This window comes from Talpa europaea (genome assembly GCF_964194135.1).
Source record: "Talpa europaea genome assembly, chromosome: 3".
In the NCBI taxonomy this organism is placed as follows: Eukaryota; Metazoa; Chordata; class Mammalia; order Eulipotyphla; family Talpidae; genus Talpa; species Talpa europaea.
Genome location: NC_140069.1, coordinates 91,104,981 through 91,129,019, shown reverse-complemented (window position 1 = coordinate 91,129,019; position 24,039 = coordinate 91,104,981). Strand labels below are relative to the sequence as shown.

The window sequence follows — 24,039 nt, the reverse complement described above, 5'->3', positions numbered from 1 at the left end:
TATGTGAATGAGGTATAGGTTCACGTTTCTTCAGATGTGTTTTACCGCACCACAGCTGCTACCAAGCTGCCCATAGTCCTCCTATTTTTATTTGTTTTTGTTTTCTAGAAAGGAAGCACTACTTAGTGACTCTAAATTCTATTTGTGGAATATATTTAAGTGGTGTTCCATAAATGCAAGTTATAAATTCTTAGATTTCTCCTAATTGGGAAAATCCCTCTACAAAAGCAATCACAAATCAACTTCAACGCATATGAGTCACCATGAGACTATTTTCCTTCGTGCCAGTACAGCTGCAATAGAAAAATAGATCACAAAGCATTTAACTCTACTAGGAACAGTCAAAAGAAAACTAAGTACTGCTTGGTGCATGGCCAGAACCACAGGTTGGTTGGATTTTTCCAATAATTTTCACTTTATTACTTTTAGGTTTTTCATTTTTATAATTTGTCTTTTAAAATGTGAAATTAAAGTGAAATCAATTTATGTCATTTGCCATTAATCTTCCATTATAATTGTTTCTGAAATTAAAATTATCTAAGTGATTTATTTCTCAAACCCTCTTTGCAATCAAATAGACAGTATTTCCAAGCAAACAAGTAAGAATAACAGTATTTAGTATTTAGGACAGTGGGTTTAGGACAGTGGGTTTATAATTGGTGTTTAGTAAATACTTCTGATCTGTACTTTTTAACTGGTTTAAGAGTTTTAGGTAGATATTTTGTGTTTTGTATATTCTACCACTGAGGCAGAATGTGCTTTATATCTACATATCGTGGATGCTCAGTAATCACTTTCAACTTCTGGCCAGTACTAGAGAAAAGTCATAATCTTATAGCTTAGTGATGAAAAATGACAAATTTGATGCACCTGGCTGCCAGGATTCTTTAAACAAACTCACTAGTGTGTGCGTGTGTGTATAAATACACATACACACAGAGTATCTGATTCCAATTTATTGGTCATGCCAGGTTTGATTGCATTTTCATCAAATTCTTCAATAAAACTTACAGAGGAAACAAAAAATACATGCATCGATTCTGCTGGTCTTGTAAAGTGTCAACAGTGTCATTGGAAAATCATAATTAAACCTTTAGCTTCATTTGTAGACTAGCCAAAACAACACACAAATCCTTTTAGGGAATCATCCATTTTTTCAACATAAAATAGAAATCTGTTAAACACTTTGTAAGTGCTAAACTTCCTTGACTTTAGGATGAAGTTCATTTTCAGAACAAACCTTTCATATGCTTACAAAAAAACCTTTCTACTGATTCTATCAAATTTTAATCCCTCAGTTTTAATGCTCTAATTCTTCCTTAAAAATGGCTAGAAATTGTAACTGATTACTGAATGTCTTCAATATGCAGGTACTGCACTAAATAATTTACTTGATTTAATCCTTTCACTTTAATTTTTTGTTAAAGATGATGGAAAGGAATATTATGGTTGAAAAAGCAGTCAGGCTCTGCTCTTAATGTCTATGCATTTGATATCTTGAGTAATAAATATTCTGTTTGCATGTCTTTTATAACCATATTTAAATCACAAAAATGGTGGTTTTCAAATCCTCAGTTTTATGAAAAAGCTGGGCAATAGTAAATGATAATTGAGGAAGATTAGAGAGTGTACTTTTGTCTGTCTCTGTAACTGACTGACAATTGAAACCTAGAAGCATTGTGTGACGGTTTGTGGCCTCTGATGGGCCCTGCAATCCATCAGTCTCATTTTCTCCTGTCTATCAATAGAGGAGGTAGAAATGAACAATATGTAATAATGTGCTAAAGTTCTAAGATCCATGTACATTAAATTAATGTTTATTACTAATTAACATATATAGATTACTAATTAACAAATACTCTTATGTACCTTGACAAGTTGTACAAACATAACACTCCACTCTGAAATCTAGTGATACTATCATACCTATAAGCATATGACTTAGGAAGATAGCAAAACATTTCAATAGTGATGCCATGTATACTATATCGCTGTCCTCTGAAATTATTAGAGACACCTATTCTGAAGTTGTTAGATATTTGGTTTAATAGCATTGACAAAAACACTTTTTGAAGAAATTTTATCTGCAAACAATCTAGTCATTGACTTGGAGGAGATAAGTTGGCTGCAATAGAGACACAGTGTTATTTACCATGAGAAAGTCTCAATAACTTATGAAACAAGTTCGTCATTCCTAGAAGTACTTGCATAATTTAAGTAACTGATGTCTTGTCTTAACTGTTATCTATATGCAGTGGTTCTCAACTGAGGGCAATTTTGCCACTTAAAGGATATTTTTGAATGTCAATATAAATACTATATAAAATCAATATAAAATACAAGTTTACTATTTCGTATTGAACTCTGGACAATGATCAATATAGCTTAATGTAAGTGTGCCCCATATATATTACTCATTATTTATCTGGATTTTAAATTAAACTGAGTCCTGCATAGTAGCTGGTAAAGTATCAATAAAGTGGGGTTGAGAGTTGCTACCAATATCAAGTGATTAAAAGTTAAGGATGCTGCTAAATCCTGCAAAGCACAGGGCAGTCACCACCACCTGTTTATCTTGATTATGTTTATATTTCATTTCATATACAAGTAATAAGAATCACCTCGTACAAAATGTCATTAATGTTGAGGATAGGGCCCTGTTGATGATTTGTTTATAATCTGTGCCTTCACTTGGTATATTATTTAATCTCTTGGGTTTTAAATTTTATAGCAGTAACACAGGCTTGGGACTTTTCTATTTGAACACGTTTAGAAATATCATTTTTGATATAAAATGGAGGCAATAGGACCTGTCCCTGTGTCCGATTAATTGTATGAAATATATGTAAACATGCTTTGAAAAGTTAATATAAAGCAATATTGCGTGATTCTTTCATTTCTTCTTAAGCCAAAGTTCATGCAAACTTTTATAACAGAGCAAAACTCCTTAGGGTTATCACTGTATCAAAATCCATGCTCAGAGCCTGAAAATCTGAGATCCAGTAACTGCTCAGCATTGGGAATAAGAAGATGAATAAGGCAAATTTCTTAATTTTAAGTCACCTAGAGTCTAGAGTCCAGTGAAGGAAAACAGACACAAAGATAAATGAAAAACTCTGTAATTTATGAGTTACTGCTATAAAAATATATTAAAGTCACTGCAGTGACTTGCCAAAAAGTCTCAGAACCATGGCATATGCGCAAGCCCTCACACTCTGAGAAGACGTAATATGTGTCTTCCAGAAAATAAAAGAAAACCCTGGAAGTTTTCCTGTTACTTGTCCAAGGAATTTACCAAACTGCTACTAGAATTAGTACTGAATTTTCTGGTGCCTTGCTGCAAATGTTATATGATATCTTACATTGCAAGAAATCTCAAGCCTTTTTACCCTGTTGACAGGTGTAGATTAGAAATGCCCCAATTAGTCTGGTCACTATCAGATTACAAATAGCTCCTACTTTCTTTGCCTCCCCATCATCACAAAGATGCAGTAACACCATGTGACTCCAAGCCAGTTGCTGTTGTAAGAGCTGGATAGGAAGTGAAAGGAAGTTGCATGTGAAAGTTTATATCCTCTAGTATCCTTGCTTCTGCATGTATTTAAATATAAATATCAATCAGTATTTTCTTTACTAACCTCCAATTACTAAATAAATGGGAATAGTACTTGACATGAAATATTTATATTCTTGTAGATGAAATAAAGGATTCACATAATGGCAGAATGTGGCAAGCATTGTAAGAAAGAAACAAAGGAGGATACACTCTCTAAACTAACATGATCAGGGAAAACATAGTATAATGCTACATGTCAAAAATTCCTCACTATGTTTTCCAAGTGAGGATGCATGTGGTGATCTTTGTGAAGTCCTTTGCTGTCAGGCACAACCCAAGCATGTCCATATGTCTTATTTTGTTCAGCAGGTGCCTATGTGATTTTCTCCAGGATATAGTAAGTTTATGTTTTCTCTCTAAGATATAGCAAGAAGCCTAAGGTTAAATTTGGGAATCTGTAACCTTTTTCTAAACCTAGAAATGTGTGGTAAGATTCAAGTTTACATTTACTCAGAAGAAATGTGCTGGTTTTGTTTTTGTGTAAAGTCCTTTGACCTTGGTATTGAGAAGAATAAATCTGTGCTAAATTTGACCCAAGGCCATTGCATTGTATTGCCATTTTGTGCATCTTTGCCTCTTTTTAAATTTTTAACAGAAATACTATTTTTATTAACTATATGTAGGATTGTATTAATCACAATATCAATTTCATCAGTTTTTGTTAGTTCTTTATAGATTTTACTTTGAGTCATATCATGAAAGAAGAGTCACTGCATTGGTATTTTCTTGATATTGGGAAGAAGGACAAAAGAAAGAAAGAAAGAGAGAAAGAAAGAGAGAGAGAGAAATAATTGAAATTAATATATTTTCCAGCTTTTAAGGTTTCATTATTTACAAATAGACTCCATTTAGAAGTTATAAGGTGAAACAGGATTTATATACTGATGGGTGAAAAAGTACGGAATCAAAATTAATTACTAACTATGACCATTTTAAATTGTCTAAAATTCTTGAAACTACCTTCATCTCAAAAAAATAAAATAGGGAGGAGGAAGCAAAGAGACAGACTTTGTTATATCTGACAAAATGCACTGTCATGACAGGGCAAGATCATATATGAGATGTAGAGGATTTCCAGACTTGAATATATCATTTTTATGTAAATTCTGAACTATATGTTTTCAAATAATTTATATCTATATCCATATATTTTATTATATTTTTACTAATAAAAATAATCATGTGCTGTTATAGCATTCTCCCTCCCTTTTTGTCTTCCTCTTTCTCCTCCTCTCTTTCTCTGTCTTTCACTACATATACCTACTCATTCCATATTTAAACTTGTTTTAAGTTCACTTTTCTCTCTTTGATAATTTTTCACACACTATGATGAATTTATGATGAAATAGTTAAGAAATAAAAATTTTCTATCACTGTAGAATGTAACATAAAAATGGATATTTTTCCAACTATCATATTTCATGATTCAAATTAGTTGTAATGTTTGTATATGTGAATATCTTTTCTGAATATTGACACCTGCATACTAAAATTTTATTCATCTCACTCTAGAAATCAGTTGTAAGAAATGAACCTAGATATACAGGGGAAAAGATAAATCTGGAAATTTATACTGAAGGATAATTACATAAAATTTTAAATATGAACAGTTAATCTTTCAATATAGCCTGCAAAGAAATGACTTAATGTCCTTAACAGAATCACATAGGATGTCCTTTATAAATTATTTGTTCAAAACATACAACTGACTAGACAAATGTAATAAAAACGAACACATCTTCAATTGCACTAAGTTGGGATTTATCTGACTGTGCCATCCTTGAGCACATAGTAGACAATCCCAAGAATAATCACAGGGCAGTGAGTATAGAGGTTGGTTGGTGAAAGGGAGCATACACCAATGAAAAATCACTGGATCAGCCCATACAATGATTTTTGCGTGTTTAATGCAACTATCACCATTACAATTTACTTAAAAATACTTATTAAAAAAGTTTACCAAAAACAGAAATTTCTATTTTTGGAATTTGAGTTTGCTTTTTATAGATAAAGAAAAACAATTGTCATAGTAATACTTTATTTGAACCAAAGGTATAAGAAACACTGGATGTTTTTAGTGCTGATTTCTATTCAAGATTTAGCATACTGGTTTTCAAATCTATTTTTCCCATCATACACACCACAGTGTATAATAGACAAATTCATTAGTAACAGCAACTTTCTTTGGCTGTGGTTCTCAAATCTGGAGAGTGGATCAATGACAGAATTTAAGAACCTCTCAACCTCTCGGGAGGGTTGTTTACTCTGAGAAAAAAAAAAATCTGGAGAAGCTAAAATGCCCACTCATTAAAAAGCTGGAGTAGCAAGTTGGGTTATTCCCCATAAGGAAAACAATTTGCCCTTTAAATATGAAAATTGCTAGCATTAGATGAATTAATCAATAAATTTCCTGCCTCCATCCACAATCCCTATGTCTAAGTAAGTATAACAACTATCTTCCTATATTTACTATTTGTGCAGTTTTGTTAATAAACAGAATAACTGCCTTTCAAAACATTAATACAAGAAGTTACAAAGAACTAAAACTGTTACCTCAGTATTCATTCTTCGGAATATGAATTAAGTATTCATTTTAGCTTATGCTAATGGAGACCTTTTTTTTACATTTTGATATTTTACAGACATAAGTAAATTATGTTTTTCATTTAAACAAGTTAATACATTTACCCAGGTTAGCCAAAAATATACTCAATCATACTTTAATATTTCTTTTTTTGCTCAAAGGCATTCTGTGTCACTTGTCAACAGACCAAGCCCTTACATTACTTGTCTCCAATAAAACATTATTATCTTTTGGCCCCCTCTTGCACTAGGGGAAATAAAAAGTCACATGTGGAGAAGTTCTAAATGCTAGACAGAAATGATCCTTGGAGGGCAATTTTTATCCTCCACGGAAGTATTGCAGACTTCTTCCATTAGCATAGTCCCAGGGAGCAAAAGGTTAGGGAGCTGGGACTGCCAGCTATACCTGAACACATAAGTCAACATTTCCTCCAAGCAGCGAGGGAGTGCGAGAGTGCACCCACATGTGCATTAAAGTATCTGAGACGAGAAACAACAATTGTAATATGTTACATTGGAATATACTGTACAGATGGTGACATTTTGTTTGTGGTTGTAGGGAAGAAAGGAAGGCAGTTTCCAGATTCCCCCCTCAACACCTACCATTTGGCATAGGATATGGGAGGTTGAAGAAAACCGAGGGAGTTTTGCCTCAGTTGAAACAGCTGGGGAACAGATGGAAGCTGATGTGCAGTTTGCCAAAAGACTTGTCCAAAGCTCCCACCCTTTTCCACCAAAGAAACGTTAGTCAGGTGATAATAGTAGAAGACTCAATGTCAAAAATGCTAGGCTTTGGAAAATGTAGGAGGAAAGGTCAAAAAATTACAAAACTCCAAGAATATAGGAAACCCACATCCAGAAATGCAATTCCAAGGAACATGTTTTTAATAGGAATGAAAAAACAGGAGCATTATGGCTAAAAACCACAACAAAATTACAGATACAGGATAAAAGTTTCTATAGAACTAATCTACATTAATTCTGTCTCTTCAACTACGCTGACCTTTTCTGTTAGGTGAGGATGTCAAGAACCCACTCTTTGTCATGTTAATTAAAATTTAATTATTCCATTTGTAATTATTGTAAATGAAAGTATGCACAGTACACATCATTTTCCTCACTAGATTTCACTCTGTGAGCTATGTTGGTTTGGAATTCAGGCTTTCAGTAAGTTGCTTTTGGATTTCAAAGTTGAATTATAGCCAGACTTTTAAATTCAGGCACTGTATGTATAAAACTCCTGTTGTAAATTTCTAATTACAATGAATTTGTATATAAATCCACTACATGTGCCTGTTTTTTTTCAAACTGGGGCCCAAGTTGTGTATGTTTGTGTGTGTGTGTGCGTGTGTGTGTGTGTGTGGTGTTTTTAAAGTACTATTGAATACCACAAAAGTTGGAGGAAATCAGTTTCAAAAATAAATGCAAGCTAATAGGCTTTCCTCAATGTGAATTTGTTCATTCATGCTTATATAAGGGAATGTGTTAACCATGAATCATTCAAATCAAATTGCTCATGAGAAAAAATGCTCTGGCTTTGCTGTAGGTTTCCAGAGCCATTTTTCTGAAAGGGAAAGAGCATTGTCCTCCTATAAATAAGCAGCCACAGATTTCAGACTGAACATGGCTCCAAATGGCAACAGTCCTTTTGATCTGTGTATTAACATGCATCTTTGCGAGAGGGACTTATCTGAATATTTTGGGCTGTGACTGAGTTTTCAGTCTTCCAGAATAGCCAATGCAAATGTTAAATTAAAAAAAAAAAGTCATCATCAGAAAGTTTTGCACACTCACTATCAGAATAAACAAATGCTCCAATGGCATGGAGTTTGAGAAGCTAAAAAAAAAAAAAATAAATAAATAGCGGTTCACCTTGAGCCAGCTAAGTTGGCATTGTGTGGACTTACCTGAGATAGTTAGCCTGTGTATGATATATCACAAACCACTTCATGCACTGGCTAAATCCCTGCCAAGGTAGGGAGCCAGTTAATACAGAGGTAAGCAACAAGCCCAGAAATGTGGTCAATGAATTATGAAGAATTTCCGACAGTGCCAGTGTGCACCAGCCAGTGAAACACACTGTGTGATCACTCACAGGAAAAGTAATGTCCAGTGTGCCAAAATTTTGATGCAAACCTATTGCTGCTGCTGCTACTAGAGCTAGAAAACTTTACATCTGGCCTTCATAGATTTTCGTAAGAGTCAAAACAAAATTATTTACAAAAGAGAGCCTTGTCTAATGGATTTCCGTTATGCAGAATCCTCTTTACTTTAGTTAGACTTCCCCAGGCAGACAGCAAAGAAAAGAACACTAAAAAAAGAGAAAAATATTTTCTGTACTTCACAGCATATTTAAGCACCATTGGATGAATAAACAAATATTGCCTCAATAAGTGCCTTTATAAATATTGACAATTACATTTGTCAATTAAGAAAATTAAAATGTCACTTTTTGTAACTTTTGATTAGCCATCATTTTTCCTATTATCACTCCTCTTATTTGTAGCCATAAAAGAATTCATGGTACCTCAACTTCATAAAATCATTACTTATTTGTGTGTATCTATGTGTTCAAAAATAATTAGTAAATTGACATAACTTTCAAAAGAGCATGATCGTGTTGCTATTTCACTAAGTATAAATTTGACATGAATTAATGAAGTCTAGTATGATTGCCTTTTACTTGGTTTATGTGGATTTTTTCCCCATTATAGACACATTCTATTCTTAAGTACATTAAGAATGTGTTCTGCAATGGGTCAGGAAAAAGACCCTTTCAACTGAGCACACAGCAGGGAAGGGGGAAGGAGAGGGGTCAAGGGGAGAGAAGAGCACAAGGGACTGTGGTGAGGGCCACCGGTGCTGTGGAGGTGGGAGAATTATGGAACTACAACTAGGGGGGAAATCAAATATTGTACAGAAATGAAAAATGGCTTGAGAAAATAAGTAAATGGATTAAAAATTAAAAAGGAATTTTTTTTCTAATCTATAATTCAGGATATTATGAAGATAAATGAAATACTTTATGAGTATTATGTCTTGAACCCTTGGACAGGAAATAGAATGCTATTTCTATGTGGCATTTTATGACTTGGTGTGGATAGGTGATGTTAAATATGTTTATCTCATATATAATAAAAACTTTTAAAATACTGTTCAGGGCCTCCCCGGTGGCTCAGCGGGTTGAACGAAGTGCTGTGAAGCTGTCCGCAGCCTCTACAGGGCAGGTTCTATTCCCATTCCCACATGGCGTGACAGATCTCTCCTGCCTTGCCCGCTGCTCCCCTCACCAGTGTCTCTGGTCCATCTGCCTCTTCTGCTCTGTCTCTGGTGAATTCTCTCCCTCCGGCATCTCTGACCTGTGCCCCAGTTCTTGTATAAATAAATAAATCTTTAAAAAATTAAAGATTTATTAAAAAAATACTGTTCGTATTTTGAGTTATATGAAAACAATTTTATTTCTAGATTCTTCTTCAACTCAGTACTATACAAAATAAAGGAAGAATATTATTATTCTCCTCAAGGAGACTGGACTTAGATATAAATTTATTTTATTTTACAAATTTATTTATTTATGCATATAACATATGGGGTGTAGGCCAGAGATGCGGGGGTGAGAGGATTCACCAGACAGAGTAGGGAGCAGGACAGGAGGATCTACTGAAATACGCTGCTGAAGGGAGCAGTGGGTGAGACAGGAGAGGTCTGCTGTGCCACATGTGGGTTAGCTCCGGGGCTGGGGATCCAACTCGATAGCAGTAGCTTGATAGCACTGAGACTTTAACCCCTGTGCCACCAGGGAGGCCCTAGATATAAATTTAAAGGTCAGTAAATACACACACACACACACACACACACACACACTCTTTTACATATGCTTAAGTCTGAACTTCACTGGACTTCTTTGGTCCAGTTGTGAAGCATTTGAATCGCTCAAATATTTGTGTAGTGGCATGACTATTTTTTAAATTACTCTCTTCAGTCATACTAGCATATATGTTAAACAACTAACTAGGTAAAATTTTATATCTAAAATGTTTTCTAGAGAGACTTTAATTTTAAAATAGCATAGTTAAGGGCAGTTAATTTTTTTTTCATACTTTGAAAGAAAACTGGATACTTCCCCAAATTAGGCTGAGTTACCTGATGGCAGAGTGAAAAATAAGAACTGTCTTACTATAGGGAGGTGAGATCAAGCTTATTATCTTTGGTCTCTATTCCATGTCTAGCACAGTACCTGAAAATGTAGTCACTCAATAAATGTTTCTGATATGAATGATGTGATTGAATGCTTTTGAATGAACTGAATCTAATTCTTTTTGGTATTGTTTTTTCAGACTCCCAAGAAGGAAACTACAAGTCAGAAGTCAATAGCAAGCCCAGGAAGGAAAGAACAGCTTTTACCAAAGAGCAAATAAGAGAACTTGAAGCAGAGTTTGCCCATCATAATTACCTGACCAGACTGAGGAGATATGAGATAGCAGTGAATCTGGATCTCACTGAAAGACAGGTACAGTTAAACATTGTCATTATACGATGCTTTCATGCTTTGAAATATCTAGACCCATGGTTTTTAAATATGAGTTGAAAGAAAGGTGCACTATTTCATGATGAAATTTATGCCCAGCAAAATGACATTAAGCAAAGTATAGCAATATTTTAAAGAGAACTCCATTGATTCAGTTTAAGGAATTATTCTTTATTGTGCTATTGTGCTCTTCCTATAGTTTTAATTTCTAAATATTGTATTATACATACAATAATATTTCATGGTGAGAAATTTTGTTTGCTTATATCTTCAAATCTCTTTAGCATAGTGCAAAATTGGCAATCATGTGTGAGTTAACGCTATTGCTCAGGCTGAGAAGTGTAATGTGTTTCAGTAGCATATTGGTCCCCAAACCTCAGTGACATAAAGAAAAAACAAACTTCATTATTTGCTCACTCTCCACATTAAATTCTCAAGTCCAGCATTTCAAATAATCATGAATCCATTCTGACTTTCTGGCATCTTGACATGTGGTATCCTTGGCAACCATAGGAAGAAAGAAAAGTTGGAGGTTCATGCACTGACCTTTAAATGTTTTCACCTGGAAATGACCCATGTCACTTCCATTTGTGCTCTAATGTCCGGAAATAGTCAGTGGTACCACTAAAGTTCAAGGGGGCTGAGAAATGATGGGAGCAAGGGCCCAAGATCATTAGTAAATTATATTGGTCTCAAAAACTCAAAATACTCGTACCCACTCATTTAAAGAACTTGTGAATTATTAATGATCTGCATACCCCAGTTGATAAGATCTATATAATATTTTTAAATTATTTTAAAATATTTATTTTTGAATGGCAATGATTTACTCTGGTAATATTCCCAGTGCACTTCTTGTATGGATTCCGATTTGCCCTAGGAGAATCTAGACTACTGATGGTTAACAGTTGCAAGTCTTTAAGAAAACATTCCTGAAAGGCAAATGCAAACATCATTATGGACAGTGCAGTTATGATTGGCACTCTCAGGACAAGAGTCTCATTTCCTCTTTCACTATATACACTTCCATTGGGGATCTCATTGGAACCAAAGAAATATCAACAGAGTGTTGACAAATGAATACATATTTAAGGAGAGCACATTATTTAATACAATTTCTTCAATCATTTGTTTTTCTTTGGTCAATTTCTATGCTTCTGCTTTTGGTAGGATATTTCTGAGCAGAGGAAATATATGGAGGGACAATTTTAGGTTGTTTTATTTGTTAACAGTTTATATTTAATTAAATGTTATGACCAGTACCTAAGTTATGGAGTACAACAATTTCTTTCTCTTGAACTTTGCACACAAATATCCTTCATATACTGGAAAGCAACTTCCAAAATCTACATGTTCAGACATATATTTTTATTTTTTTTAACTGAGAGCAGGAAAAAAAGAAGGAGGGACGGTACACATAATTTTCCTTATATAGAAATAGTCAATTTTAGGAAATGTAACCATATTTTATAGAATACATGAGGAAATAATAAAATGTAGACCTGCGCTCCTAATCAAGAGAAAAGTGCTGTCCTAATCAAGATTCTATGCTGTCCATTCTGGGGGTGGTCATTATCTCACCATTAAGTGGAGGTCCACTTTTAGTTAAGAATAATTTCTCTTTAGAAGCAATTCTATAAGTTTGACTTGGAAATTTGGAAGGTATTTCAGATGTTTCTTTCTCCCTGTTCAGAGTTGCCATTCTTAGAAAAAGAATTGTCTGCCATTACATGCAAAAATTACAAATATGTGTGTGTGTATAAAGAATTCTCTACAATTACATGCAAAAATATAAACATGTGTATATATGCACATATATACATATATATGTATATACAGTTTTAATATTTGCTTAAAAGTAACTTTTCAGTTTAATCTTTGCTATGTAACAAACCACAGGAATCTTAATATCTTCAAACAAAAGCAATATTTAATTTACTCACAATTTTGGGGGTAAATAATTTTGATTAGACTCAAAAATTACTTCTACTTTCTACTGCTGGTCTTACCTAGATTCTTCCTGAAGCTGTAATCAGCTGGTGGATGATGGAGAAAAAGTCTAGGCTGCCTTACTAAGATAACTTGTCTCCATTAAATTTGCTTTTATCTTCTAAAAGATTCCATGCGACTCTTAAAATGGTGGCACAAGCATTCCAAGGAACATTTAGAGCAAATACACCAAAGTACAGCATTCTCAAAGTCTCCCCTTACATAATATTTCCTAATAAGTCCCATGTGTAAAGCAAGCTCAGCTCAACATAGGAGGGAATCAGTTATGGAGTGGAGATGTGGGAGGAAAATAGATTTTTGTGGGTGCCATTACTGAGACAATCTAACTATGGCTTCATAGGGTAAAGTAAACAACAACAAAATGAAGATTAGACTTTTAAAGAATTGAAAATTTGGTCTCCTCCAGATGATTTTATTTACCCTATAAACCTCTATCTGTAGTTTTCCAAATTATGTAAAAATGCATGCATTAGGAATCTAAATTCCCAGTTAAAACTAAATCTTTATAAATTATTCAGAAAAAATGGAATTATTTTGAAAAAAAATATTTAAACAAGTATTAGAATTCTCTGTTGCTAGGCAAGTAAGAGTCTCCCCAAGGCACAAAATGGAAACTGTCTACACTTGGTTCTATTCCGGTTTATGTGTCACAATGAATATGGACGAATTTTTAACCTAAACTATAAAACACAGCTATTCACCTGGAGGAGGGGGGAGATATTTGCATTGCACTGCATAGTTATTTTTTTGTAACATAAATGTTGAGCTAGATGTTAGAAAAAATTATTGTTATAATAAGCTAAATAAATCTCTTTTAGCACTTACTGAAGAGCAAAAATTCAAACAACTATTAATAATTGTAATGAATGCTGAGTGTCACAAAAAAGAAATGACAGGGTTGTATGGAGGAATGTTACTAGCTTTGCCAAATGTTCATATTATTCCTACATTTCTGGGCACACATAGAATTTTAAATTAAGAATTTGAAGGTTTTACTTACATTCTGAACTGAATGTTCAGTTCATTTTATGAACTGAATTTATCAGAAAAAATATTGTATGCTATCAGTCATCAGTTTTGTCGTTTTTAAAGATCTGAAGGCATATTCCTTTAAGGTGTCCCTGCGAGCTATTTTTAGTTTATTTTCTGAAGGCTGGACTTTTAAAGGCACATATATAAAGTCATTAACTAACTCTTTTTCACTCATCTTTAAATCAGGATGCAGTCATTCCATCACTTTGATTTTTCATTAATGCTGTACACACTTTATTACATATCCTATATCTTGACTGTGTAAGTTTTTTTAGCTTTACATATGCACTTTTTCATTTCCATTCTTCAGACTTTTTTCTTCCATACTTTAAAATAAGATGAAATTTAGTAAAGCAATTTAAAAGGATATTCCAAAGAAAATGATATCTAACCCATATTGTTCAAAACCCAATGGAAATTTGAATCTCATAAAATATTTTCCTTGACTTTATAAAAGCCTTTAAAAATTCAAATTCAGAAGTAGAACTCATATGTATATAACTGAAAGGGAAAAAACAGCAAATATTAAATCATTTCAATCTATGACACAATCGTTTCACAGAAATAACTTTCTTTTAAGTGAAAACTTTCTTTATAATCCAAGTAGTCTTTAAATATATTTTCATCTAGAAGTTTAATGTAATTGACTATAAAATATGCTGTGTATAACTGATATGTTATTTGTAGATACCGCTACTTTGCTTATAACACCAATTAATATACCTCTCGGGCATTTTATGACAGGCCACATACATTTCATTATAAAGATTTGCAAAAATGCTTAGGTTGTCTTTTCAAAAAAAAAAAAAACTATGTTAAATCCTTAAATATTGGGCCTCGTTGGTGGTGCATGTGGTTGAGTGCAGCACTGTGAACCTGTCCACAGCTTCTGCAGTGCTGGTTCAATCCCAGCCAGCCAGAGAGATACCCACATGGTGCAGCAGACCTCTCCTGTCTCATCCGCTGCTCCCCTCAGCAGTGTATTTCAGTCAGTCTGCCTGTTCTGTTCCCCGCTGTCTCTGGTGAATCCGCTCATCCTCCTGCACATCTGGCCTGTACCCCAATTCTTGTATGCATACTTAAATAAATCTTTAAAAAAAATCCTTAAATATTTCTGAGGGCTCAAATGTTAAAATCCCTACCTGAAGAATATTGTGAAATCTCACAAAAAAAGTCAAATTCTCATGTTTGTGTCTTCCATAATGCTGTGTCCTCACAGGTTAGGGAAGTCTTTCTCCCCTTTGAATTCCATCACGCTAAAATAACTTTTTTTTTTTTAAAGAGACTCAGTCTGTAAACTATTTTTATATTAGCATATAGGTATTAAAATTATTTTAAGTAAAAATGGATATATTAGAACAAAGTTGAACTTCAGATATTTTTAATCCTAAAAAGCAGTTTTATAGACCTGTGAGCCCCCCCCCCCAGTGATCTTTCAGCTCCAGTTTACAGCATATTCTTATATACCCTTCTCAATCAACAGCTAATAATCCTCTATTGGCAGAGCCACTTGGAATATTTTGAAGAGCCAGTCAGCCTAAAGACCCTCCTGTCCCATTTTTAAAATTTGACAAGCTTATTCTGGCATTTTCACCCATCCAGATACATTTGGAGAATATGCCCGCCGAATTTTTAATATCTTACAGTGAGAAGAAGAGAGAAGACAGCTGCAAGAAACTATAACAGGAGTGACAAAATGGACATTTTTTATAGAGTTAAAGCTGCCAAATATAGAAAGAATAGAAGATCCTTCCAGTTCACAAAAATCATTTCACAAAGCTAATCAAAGGAACAATGTTGCACATTTGTAAACTAAGATTATCGTAATAAACACAGGCAACATGATACCTCTGCCAAGATAAATGGAAACCCCCACCTAATTGGGTCATATTTCTTTAGTGAGAATGAGAGGGATTATATTTTGTTTGCTACTCATAAATCATTAAATGGCTTAATGCCAAGTATTTTCAAAATAGGCATCCTTTTTTGGATGACTGTAAAGGAGAATTTTTCTTGTGCCAAATAAATAGTGGTTTTGTCTTTTGCTTAGCATTTCATATAATCCCTCTCCTTTGCAGGTTTCTTTCTATAAATTTATTTGAATACTTTTAGTGTTTTAGCTAATAAATTATGTCTCCTTGACCAGACATGGTGTGTATTCTAGGTAACCCAAGACTACCCATGTAGTTAGTGATTATAGAATAGTTCCTCATTTCTTTAGCATTTAGTATTCACCTAAAGTAATAATAGGATATTTCTTTTGCTTAAGTCATGATGTGCCTGATATTTTGAAATCTTATAACTGTGATTTAATTCCAACTGGAAAGACAGGGATAGCATTCAGTGGGGGAGATGGTGGATTATGACATGGAGTCTTAGTTTAAAATGAAGACGTATCTCCTGAGTAATGCTATTTTTTTTTTTAAGAAATGCAACTATACCTGAGGGAAGATATCAAATACTGCCCCAAAATTAACAAAAATATAAGAAAATAAATATAAAAAAATTAAAAAAGAAAAAATAAATGGCATATTGAAATGAGTGATAGCTCTAAACACCAGATTCAGAAGTGGTTACAATGGTTATTATGGTTATGATTATGAAATGTAATATAGGAAGAGCAATAATAAACATGATATATGAAGAACAGATCAATGTTTCAAACCCCTCCTTAGTTAACTTTCAGGAATAATATTTATATAAAGGAGAAGACTGACAAATAAACAATTGGTTACTAATATTGAAATGTAAATATCCAAGTTTGAAATGATATTAAAAAAATCCTCAGAACCAGCCTTGATAATAGACATGGGGGAAAGAGAAAGATCTATACGTATGTGTGTCTATGTACAGTCCATATCAATAGGTCCCAAGTAAGAGTCAATCAATCACAGATTGAAAATATATACTATGTACCTAGATCTGGGATGGCTGACTCTGTATTGTACATGTGAAGGCTTATTTTCCTTATACCTTAAAAATGTAGTATTCCAGTTATTTACAAAGCACTTACATTGTATTAGGTATTGTAAGTAATCTAGAGAAGATTTAAAGCATATAGGAGGATATGCATAGGATATATACAAATATTTTACCATTTTATGTAAGTAACTTGAGAATCTACAGATTTCATTATCCTTAGGGATTCCTTTGTGAATACCCAAGGGTGACTAATTTTTTTAAAAGATTTATTTATTTATGCATACAAGAGCTGGGGTGTAGGACAGAGGTGCAGGAGGGTGAGAGGATTCACCAGAGACAGAGTGGGGAGAAGAACAGGCGGATCCACTGAAATACACTGCTGGGGGGGAGCATTGGGAGAGACAGGTCTGCTGCACTGAGTGGGTATTTCCATGGCCAGGGATTGAACTCATGCTGCAGAGGCTGCGGATAGCTTCATAGTGCTGAGACTTAGCCCTTTAGCTACCAGAGAAGCCCAATACCCAGGGGGTGACTGTATCTGTATTTATACATACACACATAAAATAAACCTTAACTTTATAATTCTTATTGAAATTTTCCCTACAGATTCTTACTGTAGGCAATCATTAAACTGACAGAGTGAAAAAAAAAGGTAATTCTTACCATTAATCTAAGAACTTGCCGCAGTGTATTTCTTAATATGTTTAATAAAGTAGTGAAAATATTAATTTATATTTAATCAATAAATCAAAAATAACATTCTGAAACATTTCACCACAGCATCATCATTTAACATGTATGCTAAAGGATGGGAATTTCTCTTATGAAAGATCACTTCTTAACACTATCCTGGCATATTTATGATTTTTTCCATGTCATTTGAAATAATACTAAAACTAAGATGCTTCTAGAAATTTTGAGGAACCAGTGAAAATAATGTGTTAGCATCTTCAATTTTAAAGAAAATTTGTTTGTAAATGATGTACTTCCAATTGTTTTCCCTATTTCCATGAGATAAATTCAATTTAAAATAGATTTTTAACTTCATATTTCTGTATACTTTTTGTACTAAGTAGTTTTTTTAATTTTTCCAGCATTTTAAGTTATTGACTATTTTTTGTTGTCAGTGTATCATTTGATCAAGTAATTAGCATTATAAATTCTTACTATAAACTTGCATCTAAAGAGATGGTTACAAAATCTATTAAAAGAACTAGCTAGTATATATTCACATTTTGAATTTAGTTGTCTAGTAACAATGATAATATTAATTAGATACTGTTCTTATAAAAATGACAAGTTCCTGTATTTCAGCCAAAAATTTAATGAGTTTCATGTAGACTAAACTACAGTAGAACCTGTTAGTCTACATGGTATATATTGATTGTGCTAAGCTGCTAATGATTACTAAATGTTGACCCAGATATTGGAGATACTAAGAACAAACACTATTATTTTAGTTGATCTCGGTGGTTTGAGCAAGATAAGTGCCAATAATAACTCAGAACAATCAAAATCCAAATATTCAAAAATTGCTATTCAGGAATTTTTTAACACAATAAAAAAGAGCAGTGTGTTAATTTAGTTTTAATATTTCCACTCCCATCTGCTCGAGTCATTTATTCATGATGTAGTTAAGTAAACAATATTTAGCATGAATAAAATACATAAATTTTTTGTCTTATATAAAAATAGGATTAGGACTACTAAATTTTGGTCGTAAGTTAATAGAAATAAAATGGATCTTTTGAGTTGAATTTCATCAGGTAGGACAGAGTTATAATTGTCAGCATTTGCTACTATAGTGACATTTCTGAAAGGTCAAATTAAAAGGAATTAATCCTTTAAGCATTATGTTCAATCTGTGACTAGTTACTTTGGAAAGTAACTATATGTTATATAGTTATATAGAAAGTAACTATATATAGAAAGTTATATAGAAAGTAACTATATATATATGTTATATTTGTCTTTTAATGATCCTCTTAACATCTCATTTGGTGGCTCAAAAATTATTTCTTGTTCAATATGCTATGTGCTTATAGTTGCCAACTGCTAAATTGTATCAATTAGTTTGAAAACATGTGACATAATAAATGTATTATGACTAAAGTAGTGAATGTGGTTCTCATGCATTCTAAACAGGAAAAAAATAAGTCTTCAAATGGAAAATATAGAACAGGAAAATGATTACCTGGTCATAAATGTTATGCTAAGCTAGAGGATAAAGGTGAGAGTCAACCCTCTGTGCAGACTTTAGTAATGAAATATATATTAATTCTCTTCACTCTCCAACAAACACACTCACACAACCCCACACACACACAACCACACACACACAGCTGTACAAATAGCAGAGTCCACTGTAGCTCCCATGGGCTTCTTAGAAATACCTAAAGGATTTGTTCTCTTAATCAGGTATAGCTCTATCTGCTAGAAGAGGAAGGAGCAAAGAAGCTTTCTTTTCCTCATTTTCCATCTTTACCTTATAGAGACAGCATCCTTGTTTCTAATTCTTAAATTCAACTAGTGACTTTACTACTGAATTACTTGGATAAGTCTTTCTGGAACTCATTTAAATTGGGTTTACTAGATCAGCTGTCATGATCAAATTAATCACTGCCAGTGTGATTGCATGTGAAAATTGTATTTATACAGTTACTCTTGGCATGTTTTCACATGTTAAAACATGAATAACTATTTCCTAGACAACATCTATTATATTTCAAATATGAATTACAAATAAAACCAGGATACTAAATCTACACAAATTTCCTATCTTTGGAGATATTTAGATATGTCACTAAAATATTCCACTTTTATCCAGGTTTTTGGTTTTATTATTGTATTTTCAAAAAAACACATTTAGGGGCCTCCCTGGTGGTGCAGGCGGTTAAATGCAGCACTGTGAAGCTGTCCACAGCCTCTGCAGTGCGGGTTCGATCCTGGCCAGCCAAGGAGATACCCACATAATGCAGCAGACTTCTCCTGTCTTGCCTGCACCCCGGTTCTTGTACGCATCAATAAATAAATCTTAAAAAAAATACTCAGACATTTAGGATGTTACATAAACATGTCTTGTGGTATTTGTAGATTCAACATTCTATCAACCTATTTGCCTCTGGTCAGCTTAGGAAATTGTGTGACAATACAGATAGATATTTAATTTGAATTGTTCTGTGATGTATCTTGAGCCCTAAGATGACAAGTAGTGCAAATTTATACATAGAAAGTTGTAATAAGAGTAGCTAAGTAAACAAAGAGATAAAAAGTGAATATTTAGCAAACAGCATGAATGATTCCCATTTGTAGTATTCTTTTTTTTTTTTTAATAATAAATTTTTTGGGGTCAGAATGGGGGGGCTGCAATTGTATGGGGAATATAACAATAAAATTTATTAAAAAAAATAAAGGTCCTATCTCCAAGAAAAAATAAATAAATAAATAATAAATTTTATTTTTATATTCCCCCATACAATTGCAAACGCCCCATTCTGGCCCCAATCCTTCCCCTCCCGCCCCCCACCCCCCAAAAAGTGTCTCTGGTTCATAGTTTTTTGTTGATTTTGATTTTCACTTTCTTATATTCATTTTCCTGGTCCCTTATTTAAGTTTTCTAGATTCCTGCTATGAGTGAGACCATCCGGTATTTTTCTTTTTCTTTTTGGCTTATTCTTATTGAAGATGAAAATATGATTTCTAGATGTGAAATCTATTATTCAAACAGATAGATTTAGCAAAATTCTTTTGGGTGCTTTCATTAGTAGAAAGTCAAAATGGAAATAGATATGTTTCTATGTAAAGAGTAGTTTGATCAACCAGGCAATAGAAAAAGTACATTTTCATCTAAGAGATTAAAAGAGGAGACTTCTTCATAATAAGCAGATGTTTCAAACACAAGTTCTACAACTAAAAACTTGAAATATTCATTACAAGAGGTTATTATATATATATTATTTATTTATTTATTCATTCATTCATTTATTATTTATTTATTTATTTATTTATACACGCACTGGGTACAGTCAGAGGCGGGGGAGGGTGAGAGAATTCACCAGAGCCAGAGCGGGGAGCAGAACAGGCAGAAGGACCGAAGTACACTGCTGAGGGGAGCAGCGGGCAGCAGGAGAGGTCTGCGCGCCATGTGGGACCCTCCTCCAGTGGTCGGGAGCAGCCGGGGATTGAACGGGCGCTGCAGAGGCTGCGGGCAGCTTCAAAACCCAGCGCTCAACCGCTGCGCCACCAGGGGAGGCCCAATTTTGTTATTTCTTATGAGAATTTTATTGAAAATATTTGTGCATGCAAAGATATATAACACTAGGTTGATGTTGCTTTGTTTTCATGAATAATAGTATTTTTAGTACTTAGATTCTTGAGATAAAGGATTTACCTTTATCTGAGTTGTTAATCATATTATGTAGCAAAACACACTTTGTATGGAATCTTGCCTTAGATACAAGCTTGAAAAAATAATTTAAGAAAGGCTCACTTATCTAGTATTTTCCAAAGATATTGTAGACTAGTAGATAAAGTTGACTGCTAGCCCAAACAGAACAATGAAAGCTCACACAACTTATATATCATGCTCCAAAATGGACAGATCTGTTTAAATTATCTGCAAAATATTTGATGATCCAGTCTCCTAGAACTCCTCGTTTACTAAGACCAAAAATTCTGAAGACAGACAAATGGCAATGACAACAAAGATATGATATTCTCAGAGGAAAGAAATAATTTCCTATAATTATGTGATATCATAGCAGTGTGGGACATGAATGTAGTAGGTAAATTCTGTGACTGTAGGTAGATTCTGTGATTGAAGTAGAGTGAACCATTGAGGGAAATCTCTTAGTCAGGAGTTAGTAATAACACCAACTAGAACAACAAATATCTTAAGGATACTCTGTAAAATAGGAAGCTAATTTTCATGCATCTCAGTATATGCCAGCAGTTTCTTATATAGCCAGTAAACTGTTATTTTCGTACTTCTCCTTCCTTGGTTGTGAATGCTTTGAGGGCAAGGATTATGTTTTATTTATTTGTTCATTCCTCCCATCTTTGGTCTAATACAGTTGCTATTAGTAGATATTCAGTATAAATGGAGATTCCAAGTTACCAAGAAAATGTGAGATCAGTATTCTTCTTCTTAGTTTATGAATGAAACATGCCTGTAAATTTAAACAAAATACTAAGCATATATATTTTTTAATTTTTATTTATTCATTTACACAAGATCCGGGGTACAGGTCAGATGCGCGGGAGGGTGAAAGGATTCACCGGAGACAGAGCAGGGAACAGAACAGGCAGACTGATGAAATACACTGCTGAGGGGAGCAGTGGGTGAGACAGGAGAGGTCTGTTGCGCCACGTGGGGCCCTTGCCGGCCGGCTGGGATTGAACTGGCACTGCAGAGGCTGCGGACTGCTTCACAGCGAAGGCACTCAACCACCTGAGCCACCAGGGGAGGCCCAAGCATATTTATTTTTTAAAGACATTTCAGTCATTTGAATAATTATGCTCTAGTTATATTAAAAACAAAGGTTATTTTTTTTTCAATCCAACTAATGAATCTGGGTTATAGTGATTGTAAATTAAACAATGAAATTTATTTATAAATCTGTGGCAATATTGATACATAATCTAGATTTACTTTTGTAGGTTTTATATTATTGATGCTTGTAGAAAATACATTTTCAAAAATCTTCCTCTCCTATTACAATTTACCCTATATATTTTCATGTTTGAAAATAAGTGTGGATACACGAAGCTTTGAAGTTTTATACTTATACTTCCCATTTTATTAGCTGTACCCATTATGTAAATGTTGTTAATTTTGTCTCATTATTATTTCATGGAGTTCCAGTATTAAACATGTAATCTAACCCTCAAGTAAGACAGTATATACAGGTACTAAAATTACTAATAATGACATGCTTTCACTTTCATATGCATATATGAACATATCTTTTAGTATACATATATCCATATGTGTGTGTTTTGTGCATGTATGTTTGTGTATATCTGCTAGTAAACTATGGAGTCTTTCATTAGTCTAGTAGCAGATTTTCATTGGGTAGACAAAAAGCCAGGCAAAATAATCTATACTACTTCTAAAATCAATACCATATTCTTACATTTTTCTCATTTAGAGAAAATGTAATAGGTTTTATACTGGTATTATAGAATTTATGTGCCCCTTATCCCAGAAAAGAAAATAAGTATGATTTTAAGACATCTATTTCTCCCATTTTTCTGCCAAGATTATTTTGACTTGATGTTTTAGCTCTTAGTGACAATGATGATAATGTGTTTCTTCCATCTGGAATTGTCCATGGAGAAAATGTCCCTATGGGGAATCTCAAAAGACTCATTATTCCAATATTACAAATATGAAAATTGAGGCATAGAGAAGTATAATTTTCTCAAATTCACACAGATACTTAGAAGTGAAACCAGCAGTAGAACCCAATTCATGTGGAAAAGATCTAATGCAACACACAATGTCAAACTTGCAAAGGTAATTAAATTGAGTAGTATAATTACCTAAATTACAGTACAGGAAAATAGTGTCATATTTACAAACCTAATTATATAGAGGAGGAGAATTACCTAAATGATAGTAATCATATGGATAGAGTTCACATACTTTATATTGTTTGCTTTTTTATCCTGAATACTCAAAATGTGGAGTTTGAAATATAACAGAAATAATACTTCTCTGCCTTTTGGCTAAGACCAAGTGTATTATCTGTTCTTATCAGTTAAATATCTGAAATATACCAGGAACAACAACAATGAAAGGTAGATCTGGAGCCAGCCAAACCACCAGGTTTAAATCCTGGCACCACATTATGTCATCTGTGTAAATCTGTGGCAAGTCACTTAGCCTGTGAGTCTCAGTATCCTCATCTCCAAAGAATGATGGGGGAATACTGTTAAAAATATCTGGAAAATTGTAATAAATAATGCATAAATAACAGCTATAATGTAGTTGCCTAGCTCTAAGGTGTGTAATAACAAGTAACTACTGATTTTTTTTTTGTTTTGAACTGTAATAATGTATAAACACCCACTAGCTAGTTTTTAATCAATTTTTTCTGCTTTCTTTTTATTGTCAAATGGGTTAATAATGTTTGGGTAATGTGCAATATAAGATTTTATTTTATTTATTTTTTTAAAGATTTATTTATTTATTTATACAAGCACTGGGGTACAGTCAGAAGCACGGGAGGGTGAGAGAATTCACCAGAGACAGAGAGGGGAACAGAAGAGGCAGACCGACGAAATACACTGCTGAGGGGAGCAGCGGGCGGCAGGAGAGGTCTGCGTGCCCGTGGGACCCTCCTCC

The 24,039-nt window shown here is 33.6% G+C and overlaps 1 protein-coding gene across 1 annotated transcript in view; it reads left to right on the top strand.

Annotated features, from left to right (window-relative positions):
* MEOX2 (mesenchyme homeobox 2) overlaps positions 1-24,039 on the top strand; it is a gene marked incomplete at both ends in the record, with an annotated part of 67,490 nt that overhangs the window by 39,382 nt on the left and 4,069 nt on the right. The window contains one exon of the mRNA XM_084229564.1: positions 10,537-10,709. Coding sequence (XP_084085690.1) covers positions 10,537-10,709 — 173 coding nt within the window. The remainder of the gene's footprint in view (positions 1-10,536; positions 10,710-24,039) is intronic.